At 38.0% G+C, this 11273-nt stretch overlaps 1 protein-coding gene across 1 annotated transcript; it reads left to right on the top strand.

Annotated features, from left to right (window-relative positions):
- The first annotated feature begins 3897 nt into the window (after positions 1 to 3897).
- Positions 3898 to 7336, top strand: LOC133662734 (doublesex- and mab-3-related transcription factor A1-like). Its single transcript, XM_062066860.1, has 2 exons — positions 3898 to 4397; positions 6582 to 7336. The coding sequence occupies exons 1-2, from the start codon at positions 3935 to 3937 to the stop codon at positions 7241 to 7243; spliced, it is 1125 nt and encodes a 374-aa protein (XP_061922844.1). The 5' UTR covers positions 3898 to 3934; the 3' UTR covers positions 7244 to 7336.
- The last annotated feature ends 3937 nt before the right edge of the window (positions 7337 to 11273 follow it).

Genomic DNA, 11273 nt, shown 5'->3' with positions numbered 1-11273 from the left:
CTGCACATAGTTGAAAACTATCATTTTTCATTTTTGTCCAACATATATGTTCCTGTCAACTGTCCTTGCACAGCTGAACATTTATTTTCCCCAGAACTGTACTGGGAACAACAGAGGCCAGTTAGCATGTATATGGTCTGTGCAATTTCCCCATTAAATAAACAGATGATTATGTGTTTTCTATTTAGTACAAAGTTGTGATTCACTAGCGATTATGCATAAACTACCCTCATAAACCTTACAGTTCCTTAGTGTGCTGTTATGTTCCTGTTCATGCTCATATTTGAAATTTAAACATTAGCTGTTTTTCTTTTGTTCCTGCTTAAATTTTGTGTTTATCGCAGAGCTGTGATTCCACTCAATAATGTCTCATCATAAACCCGACAGTTCCTTATTGCAGTGTTTTTCAACCTTTTTTGAGCCAAGGCACATTTTTTTGGTTGAAAAAATCCGGAGGCACAACACCAGCAGAAATCATTAAAAAAACGAAACTCAGTTGGCAGTAAAAAGTTGTTGTCGCAATTGTTGGATATGACTTTAAACCATAACCAAGCATGCATCACTATAGCTCGTCTCAAAGTAGGTGTACTGTCACGACCTGTCACATCACGCCCTGACTTATTTTGAGTATTTTGCTGTTTTGCTTTGTGTAGTGTTTTAGTTCTTGTCTTGCGCTCCTATTTTGGTGGCGTTTTCTCTTTTTTTGGTATTTTCCTGTAGCAGTTTCATGTCTTCCTTTGAGCGATATTTCCTGCATCTACTTTGTTTTAGCAATCAAGACTATTTCAGTTGGTTTTAATCCTTCTTTGTGGGGACATTGTTGATTGTCATGTCATGTTCGGATGTACTTTGTGGACGCCGACTTTGCTCCACAGTAAGTCTTTGCTGTTGTCCAGCATTCTGTTTTTGTTTACTTTGTAGCCAGTTCAGTTTTAGTTTTGTTCTGCATAGCCTTCCCTGAGCTTCAATGCCTTTTCTTAGGGGCACTCAGCTTTTGTTTATTTTTGGTTCAAGCATTAGATACTTTTTTACCTGCACGCCGACATCTACAAAGCAATTAGCTACCGGCTGCCACCTACTGATATGGAAGAGTATTACACGGTTACTCTGCCGAGCTCTAGACAGCACCGACACTCAACAACTACACATAATTTGCAGACTATAATTACTGGTTTGCAAAAAATATTTTTAACCCAAATAGGTGAAATTAGATCATCTCCCACGGCACACCAGACTGTATCTCACACAGTGGTTGAAAAACACTGCCTTATTGTGTACCTGTAATGCATGTTGCTGTTCCTGCACAACTTTGTCACCCCCTAGTTTGCAATTCGAGCAGTATTTTACCCCACATTGTGTATTTTATATTTAATAAGGATTCATTCCCAAAGTTAACATTTGCGCATGGACTATTCTCATATACCTTACAGCTTCTTAGCATGCATGTCTAAGCTCCTGTTCCTGCACATATTTGTCATTTGAACAGCAGAAACTGTTTTGCTTTTGTCCTATATACTGTTCATTTTATGTTTAATACAAAGTAGTGAACTCTCTGTAAATTTGTGTCATAAACCTGCCAGTTTCTTTGTACACCTTAGTGCATTCTTAGCACACCTGTAAGGCATGTTCTTTAACTTATGCAGAGCCCAAATACACCAATACCAATATGTATTAAATATGTAATATGTAATAAGAGTGGGTTTTACATAATAGGTCCCCTTTAAATCATGGAATTGTTTTACTTTTGTATTTTTTGAATTTTAACACATTATTTTTTGTTATTTTTGCTAAATAATGCAGGATAAGTCATGATAAATTTCATCAGTAGTAACATTATTTAGCTCTGTTGGAGGTATAAATAATTGCTATTTTATGGATTATATAACGTGTCTTCACCAAGCAGAGCTCTTTTTAAATATGCTCTTCTCCTTATATTTTTCAGGCAGTAAACGAGTGTTTTATTTGTTTGCATTGGTGCCAATCTGTTGCTTGTAACTGGAACCTGTTGAGTGAAAGAAACATGTGACAAGGTGTGATTAGCTCTCTTGTTGACAGATGGGATGCTAGGTAATTTGTAGGACAGAATAACCAGGTAGATAATCACATGTTGCTTTGTGACAAGCGGGTGCCATTGTTGTGTTAAAACCATCGCAATAGTGACAGTTGATTGCTCCGCAGGGGGAGGACAAACTGGAGAGGATTTTAAATCAAAGCTGACCTGAGGGTACAACATTTGTTTTACGGGGTAGAATGAAGAAAACATGTGACAACCAACTTAACATTTTTATTATTTTTGTTTGATTGTGATTTTAGTTTTTTTTACTTGCTTTAAAATGTGTACTTAGTGCTGAAAAAGTATTAATCTTTTTAATCAAATTATACACTTTTGAATTCAGATTAATAACGATTAATCACAGATGCTATAAGAGTGTCGCTTAATTTATTATGGGCCTGCTGCAATGCAAGCGCCCCTTCACATGCTGCAAGCAGCAGTGAATGGGCGCTTACAATGCAAGCAGCCCATAGTATTATTATTATTATTATTAATTTATACTTTTGGATTTATTTTTGGATGCTACTCCATCTCTTGCATGAAGTCAGCCCGGATTGGCTCCAGTTGACCTGTGACCCCTTGGATAGACCAGAGGTGTCCAAACCTGGGGAAACTTTGATTTTATTCACTTTCCTTACGTATTAGCATGCTAAAACCACTCCATTGTAGATCTAACTATGCTGAGCTGTTACAGATATTCAATAATTATTATAAAGCAATGGTTATATATTTTTCAAATATTCAATACTTTTTACCTTTCATCTTTTTGATGTTAAAATCCTCCATCATGTTTCATTTTGTGTGCAGAATATTCACTGAGAGCCAATGAAAAACAAGCTGTGATGTGCATGCTCATTATACAGTATCCTTATCAACACATAGCCAGTATTTATAAAAAATACATCCAATGTATTATTTTTGTAAGTAACTGCAGTATATATTTTTAATTCATGCAACTTTAAATAATTTCAAGAATAAAAAGAGGAAAAAAATCAAATTTTTTAAAAATAGAGTATTTTTTTCCGAAATCAATGAAATAAATGATTTTAGTAGTACACTGCAAAAAGTCAGTGTTCAAAAACAAGAAAAAAAATTACAAAAATTAGGGGTATTTTACTTGAACTAAGCAAAATGATCTGCCAATAGAACAAAAAAATTTGGCTTGTCAAGACTTTCCAAAACAAGTAAAATTAGCTAACCTCAATGAACCCAAAAATACTTTAAAATAAGTATATTCTCACTAATAACAAGTGCACTTTTCTTGGTAGAAAAACAAATATGAGACCTTTTTGCTCAATATGTTGAAAAATATTATTTTAAATGAAGTAAATGCTAGTGCCATTATCTTGACATAATGATATGCGCTCGGCAACATGATTTTTTTTTCATGCTTGAAGTAAGAAATTATTACTTTAAAAAAGTAGTTTTATACTTGTGAGTGTTGATGACACAGCTTTGCAACAGTTGATATTCTAGTTTCAAGCATGTTTTACTCAATATAGGTCATCAAATCTCAGCAACAAGCTGTAATATCTTACTGAGATCATTTAGGACCAAAACCCTTAAAACAAGTAAAAGACTCTAACATAAAATCTGCTTAGTGAGAAGAATTATCTTATCAGACAGAAAATGAGCAAATATCACCCTTATTTGAGATATTTAATCTTACTTAGATTTCAGTTTTTGCAGTGTAGTAATCTTCTACATGTGCTGAGCATAGAGTTGGTTAGAGTAAGATGCAAATGCACATAATGGAGAGGATTGGAAGGAGCGCCTTAGGGGTGTGACTTGGGTGTTGAATTTCATCCTCAACCACCTGCAGAGCCGACTTAAAGGCCTGAGGTCCAGGCTGCCAGCCTCAGTAGAGGTCCTGAGTCTGCCATGGACGCCAGCACCAGACCTCTCAGCTTGACCGGCTTACATGTGACCCCGTCCCTGCTGCACCCTCCTCCTCCTCCTCCACCAGCACACCTCTTCCTCCGGGCTCCTGCGCTGGAGCGAGGATACCCGCGGACTCCCAAGTGTGCCCGGTGCCGCAACCACGGCGTGGTGTCGGCCCTGAAGGGCCACAAACGTTTTTGTCGCTGGAGGGACTGCATGTGTGCCAAGTGTACCCTCATAGCCGAGAGGCAGCGGGTGATGGCGGCGCAGGTGGCCCTCAGAAGGCAGCAGGCGCAGGAAGAGAGTGAGGCCAGGGAGTTTCGGCTTTTGTACCCTGCAGGGCGGGCGCCTTCCACTGGGGTGCCAGGGCAGCATGTGGGGTCACCGTTGGGGCCCGAGATGCATACACCAAGGAGTCGCTCATTTGATTTTGACCTTTTCAGAACAGAGTCCTCCAAAGTTGGTGAGTTGATATTATAATTGTAAAATTTTAACAAACTTTTAACACCAGCAGACACTTTTTTAGGTACACCTGCGTCATGTACAGTAAATTATCTTTACAAAAGTATAACAGTAATACATTGCAATATGTTTTTGTGTTATTGTAGGTTTTTAGCTTTTGTAGTGGCATTTTGGTGTAAACAAATAAACACTATAGTACTATTACTTGATTTTTTTTTTTTTTAAACAATAGCAATATAAATGACAGAACTGTACATATTGTCACAACCACACAGATATGTTACAAATATATGTGTTTTATTCATCACATTTTATTTTAAATCTTTTTTTCTATAATCACACAAAAAAGTAGATTTTCATGGCCACTTTGTTGCTAGGCAGAATTTACAGGGCTCAATCAAAGCTCCCCTTTTGCCTGATTTAAATAATAAAACAAATCATATACTAAGCATATACTAGTTTTTTAAACCAATGGATATTATTAGTAACACATGTTGTTCAATTAACAGCAACAGTAAAATATTTTATTTATGTTTTTATTAACTTTCTCTACAACAGCAAATTACAGTACAGCACACAAAAGGGTGACCAACACATCTCAGAACACATCTGGTCATTTAAATGTTTCTTCTTTTATTTTTCAGGCTATGCAAGTTGACTTTGTGCATTACATTTTGGAACAATAGTCTTCCCCTACATGTCTTGGTCAACCAAGGAAAACACATGTTGCATGGTGGTCTGTTTGTCCAACAAGTCATATGTTGTAGTGCAAGCACATTTTTGGAGAAAGTTTCGTTGTCGTCATGCTCCATCAAAAAGCAGAATTTTTGATTGGGTTCGGAAGTCCAAAGTATGGAACTGTGCAAAATCTTGATTCTGATTGACAATTTTTGTTGACGTATGCAAGTTTGCATATTTCGTAAAGAACATGCAAAGAGACCAAGCAGATTGAAACTTTGGGGAATGATCGTACGCAGCCTGAAATATAGGTCCAGCAAATTTATTGAAACAAGATGTAAAATATCATATTTTTATCATAGTTTATAATATATTCACATTTTTTTATATAATCAAACAAACAAAACAGTAATAGAAGAGCCTTCCTCGTGTTTGTGTTGCTATAGGCTAAGGGGCTCAATCAGAGCTGCCACACAGCCAAATTAAAACAAACAATGTATATGCCAATCACTTTCAAATGAGATACAAGAACAGAAAACTATGTTGTTGAATTGTGTTTGTGAAGCCACTTGTTGCCAGGCAGACTTCACAGGGCTCAATCAAAACTGCCTGATTGGCTAACTCAATAAACTCTTTTTTCAATGGACAGGAACCGCAATAAGTGCAAAACTGTACTTTTAATTACTTGATTTGTTTTATTATTGCATTACAGTTTTGGAGATCTCATTTTTGTGTGTGTGTGTGTGTGTGTGTGTATATATATATATATATATATATATATATATATATATATATATATATATATATATATATATATGTGTGTGTGTGTGTGTGTGTGTGTATATATATATATATATGTGTATATATATGTATATGTACAGTATACATATGTATATATATATATATATATATATATATATATATATATATATATATATATATATATATATATATATATATATATATATATATATGTGTGTGTGTGTGTGTATATGTATTTATATATATATATATGTGTATATATATATATATATATATATATATATATATATATATATATGTGTGTGTGTGTGTATGTATATGTATATATATATATGTGTATATATATGTATATGTATATATACAGTATATATATATATATATATATACATATGTATATATATATATATATATATATATATATATATATATATATATATATATATATATATATATATATATATATACACATATATATACATACATATATACATGCATATATATACAGTATATATACATACATACTGTATTTATGTATGTATATATATATATATATATTTTTTAAAACATATGGCGCAATACTTTTAGAATAATATATTACAAAGTAATATTGCTAGATTTAAGACATTAATTAGGTAGATATTGCACAGATTCACAGGTTTTGTTGGACACTTGGCTTTATTTTTGTATGGTCGAAATCTCCCAGTCACTTTTTTTTACTGGATAATTGGGTTTTTCTTTCTTTCAGATGACAACCTGAGCAAGTACGCTTACAACGCTTTCATAGGCCACTCCCTCTTGGTTCCACCCATCTCAAAGCCACAGCCCCCACGCAAGGACAATTCTATGACGGACCAGCGCACAGAAAGCCCCGCGTCCGTGTCCTCCGACGCGGATTCGGGTAGCGAGTCGGAAAAACCCAAGGACTACCACCTGGCGAGTCGAGATCGGGAACTCCACCCTCGGGAACCGTCTGAAATCTTAGCCAAGCTCTTTCCCCATCAAAAACGCGACACGCTTGAGACTACCGTGAGATCATGCAAAGACGACATTGTGAAGTCCATTGAGTTGGTGCTAACCGCCAAAGATAGCAATACAACGCCGAAGCCTCCGTTGCAGGAATCCGTTTTCTCGCCAATCAACATGTCGCCCTTAGTCGGAGATTACGGCTTAAGCCCTTGCCTTGGAGTCAACCCCTTACGACTTGCCTATTCCACCGCGGCAAACACTAGCATGGCTGGTTTCATGTCGCCGTACGTGACATCTGGCCTCATGCCCATGTTTCCCCTGCGTCCTCCATCCTTGGACGCATACTCGTTCCCTGGCGTGATCCGAGACCTTGCTTACCTTCCGAGTAAAGAGTTGCTGTGCAACGCGAGTCTGTACAAACATCTGGCCAATAACAAGTGATCGTTTTTAAAGCTATTTCCTCTTTCAAAAAGCCGGTCGGACATTGAGCTCATGTTGTAAAAATTGATTTGTAACAATAATAAAACTTTACAAAGACGATTCTGTTGTCAGTTTTTCTTTATTTTTTGCAATTCCCACATTTTTTTTGTCATATGAGCTGAGAGTTCTACAAACAATGTGTTTTTATTCATGTGTAAAATATATATGGTTTGTCTGTTTGTCATGATGATAGAATATAACATAAAAATAAAGATGAATTACTGTGTTTCCAGAGGGACAATTCTAAAACATTTAAGGCTATTGTTACGTACAGCTGGGGTAGGAGACGACAACACGGCAAGAATCAGTTCAATAGCTTTATTGAAGCTGATGATCAATGTGTGGGATGTGTATGCTGCTCCAACTGTTTGGTGCAAAACTTAGAGACTTAGACTTAGACTTCCTTTTTATTGTCAATCAAATTTGAACTTTACAGCACAGATAAGAACAACATTTTGTTACATAAGCTCATGGTAGTGCAGGATAAAAAAGCAATAAGGTGCATATATAAATAAATAAATATATATAAATAATATATAAATATATATATAAAATAAATAAATAAATATAAATAAATAAATAGATTACTGTACAGATAAATATATTGCACTTTTTCACATGCGTCCACGTTTATGGATGAATGTTATATTGTCTTTTTTATTTCAGCGAGTTAATCCATTTTGGGGGTAGTTGAGGGGATAATTATGATGCGTTCAAGAGTCTTACGGCCTGAGGGAAGAAGCTGTTACAGAACCTGGAGGTTCTGCTTCGGAGGCTGCGGAACCTCTTTCTAGAGTCCAGTGGTGAAAACAGTCCTTGGTGGGGGTGGGAGGAGTCTTTGCAGATTTTCTGAGCCCTGGTCAGGCAGCTGCTTTTTGCGATCTCCTGGATAGGAGGAAGAGGAGTCCTGATGATCTTTTCCGCCGTCCTCACCACTCTCTGGAGAGACTTCCAGTCTGAGGCATTGCAGGCTCCAGTCCAGACAGATGTGTAGAATTAACAATGTAAATGTTACCTATGCGTGTTGGATGAATCCTTTGTCAGACCAGAGGGGCAAGGCGAGAAGGCAGTCCGTGGACAAGCAAGCAGTCGGGGGATGGAGAGAAGCAATGAGGCCCGTGTCCAAGCAGGGGTCTAGGATCGAGGGAGGCAGTCCAGAATCTAGAGGGAAGTCGAGGCACACAGTTCCATTACGGGGAACAGGAAAGGCACTGTGGGGGACACAAAGGACTTAAGACACGGGAAACAGGGAAGGCACAGAGAGAGATCAAGTAAGCAGAAGGGAGGCCAGAGACAGGATGCTTACTACGAGGAGTGAACTACGTTCCGACACTGGATCTTCGGGTCCGCTGGTCTTTATGCTGTCTGTCTTCATTTGTCCCAGGTGCGCAGATTACAGATTGCCTGCAGCTTTGCCGGCGCAGGGGCGTGTCCTGGCGCGCTTCCAGCGGAGGTGCCAGCCGAGCATGCAGCAGAAGGCATGAGGGATTGGGCGTGCGCCGTGACAGCAATGCTAATATTAAAGCCTGAGAGATACTCTCGAGTCACATAGCTTGTGTGCAGTCTGACGCCATTTTGATTCGTTAATAGGTTGTATTCACCTGATGTCACGTCCGACTCCTTAAATATGGGAGCGCCTGTTGTCATAGCATTCTGAGCTTTCTCAAAGAAAAATACCTTATGCTTGCGTTGTTTTAAGCTGTTGGAAACGTTCAAGTCACGAAAGGGAAAAACGTTTCTTCAGAGTTCCCTGAGAGGTAATCAAGAGGGGCGAAAGAGTGCAAGATTTTACAAAAAACGACGAGAAAAGTGGCACACACTCTAGTTCAAGGGAGCAGAGTCAAAAAATGCACAAGTTTGCAGTGAACACTTTGTTAAAGGTTTGTTTGATATACTTTTAACATTTAGTATTTCCCATTTAAGTATTATCTTGATATTATTCGTATTTTATCTTGTTTCGGACTTCTTGAAACACATTTTTGCAACCAGTCTTTGGTAAACCACCAACCAGTCTTTGGTAAACCACCAACTTGGCGAGTCTAAATAAAAGAAAGCAAATGTGAGCAAAACCTAAAAGAGTTAAGCTTTTACCAAAGGCAACAATCATAAATGAAGCTTTCAGCACATACACAATGTTGACATCCATCGTTATATTTTGATAAAGACGGGGAAAAACATGTGCACTCGTAGCGCTGCGTGCAACAACAGCAAGGCAATGAACATGGCAGTAGACGCAAAGTTAAATCATGAAATGCAATCTTACCCGAGTAAAAACTAGAAATAATCATTCAGAAACATCAGTTTACTTTTAATGGACGTTTTACTCATAGACCTAAAGGTAAATAGGTTCATGAAGATGGAATGTGCGCACCTGAACGAGTCGCGGCAAAGGACAAGCCAATTTGCCTGCCGAATGCAGCTGAGATAGGCTCCAGCACCTCTCGCGACCCCCAAAAGGGACAAGCGGTAGAAAATGAATGGATGGATATTTTTATTCTTTGGGGTCCTATTACACCGCCAAACCGGCTCCTGACACTGGCACAGTTACGCGCAAACAGCTATGGAAAAGGAGGCAATCGCACTGCAAAGACAAACGATTGAGAGAGAAAATCTTCCGTGTGCATGACAACAAATACAAATATTAGACATATCGGCTTTTAGTGCAGCAATGACATTTTATAATTTCGTAGCTAGTAAAGTAAAGGGGAACTGCCCCTTTTTGGGCAATGTTGCATATTGTTCACAATTAGAGATGTCCGATAATGGCTTTTTTGCCGATATCCAATATACCGATATTGTCCAACTCTTAATTACCGATTCCGATATCAACCGACACCGATATATACAGTCGTGGTATTAACACATTATTATGCCTAATTTTGTTGTGATGCCCCGCTGGATGCATTAAACAATGTAACAAGGTTTTCCAAAATAAGAGAACAACTTCAACTCAAGTTATGGAAAAAAGTGCCAACATGGCACTGCCATATTTATTATTGAAGTCACAAAGTGCATTATTTTTTTTAACATGCCTCAAAACAGCAGCTTGGAATTTGGGACATGCTCTCCCTGAGATAATCCTGATACCCACTACAACTATGGGAAATACTATACTTTCACAAAGTGCATTATTTTATTTTATTTTTAAACATGCCTCAAAACAACAGCTACAAAAACAATGAAGGCACACAGCTTCAGTCCAAAGTATACTAGAGTAATAAAGTAAACAACAACATAGTCCTCCTTTAGTGCAAGACTGCCTGGCATACTGTATAACAGGAAATTATAAACTGGGCTCAATCTGCCCAGCTTTAATGTATTTGTATGAGTAACACAAATGTGCTGCAAGCTAGTGGTGAGTGCTTGAAGTGGCCTACCAGTCAGTCAGAGCTTCTGAAATGCTGCGTTGAGACAGGGCACCTCTGTTCACTGCAAACTGCAAAGTGTGCGCCATGCAGGGCAGACTAGCCACACCAAACTCCACCATAACTTTTGCCATACTGCGTGCGTTGTCCCTGACCACAACGTGAGCTTTCGCCCTGGGGTGGTTTTTGTTGTTTTTTTGTTTTTGCTTGGCGGAGTCTTTAAGCGACAACTGTGTGGTACTACTTTTTTCCGTGTTTGCTTTTCATCTATCTGCTGCTTGTATTCATCGTGTATCTCCTTATGATTTTTGAAGAGGTGGGAGATCAAATTGCTCGTATTAAAGGAATACGTCTTGGTTCCTCCTCGCATAACCAATTTTTTGCAGTCATTGCAAATTGCCAGTTTTTTTTATCCGTCAGACACACTTTAAAATAAACCCAAACCATAGACATGGTGTCGCTTGTCAGTCACCGAGCGAGCTGACTTGTTAGCCACGGCTACAGCACCGGCAACAACATACTCTTGTTGTTGTTATGCTCCGCTCGCGGCGGTTTGATGAGGTCATCAAGCGTCGCCAGTAAACCTCTCATGCTGCAGTCGTCAACTCCTGTGTTGTGTGTAGGAG

This window comes from Entelurus aequoreus, linkage group LG12 (genome assembly GCF_033978785.1).
Source record: "Entelurus aequoreus isolate RoL-2023_Sb linkage group LG12, RoL_Eaeq_v1.1, whole genome shotgun sequence".
In the NCBI taxonomy this organism is placed as follows: Eukaryota; Metazoa; Chordata; class Actinopteri; order Syngnathiformes; family Syngnathidae; genus Entelurus; species Entelurus aequoreus.
Note: the sequence above shows the minus strand (reverse complement) of the source record. Positions and strands in the feature narration are given on the sequence as shown.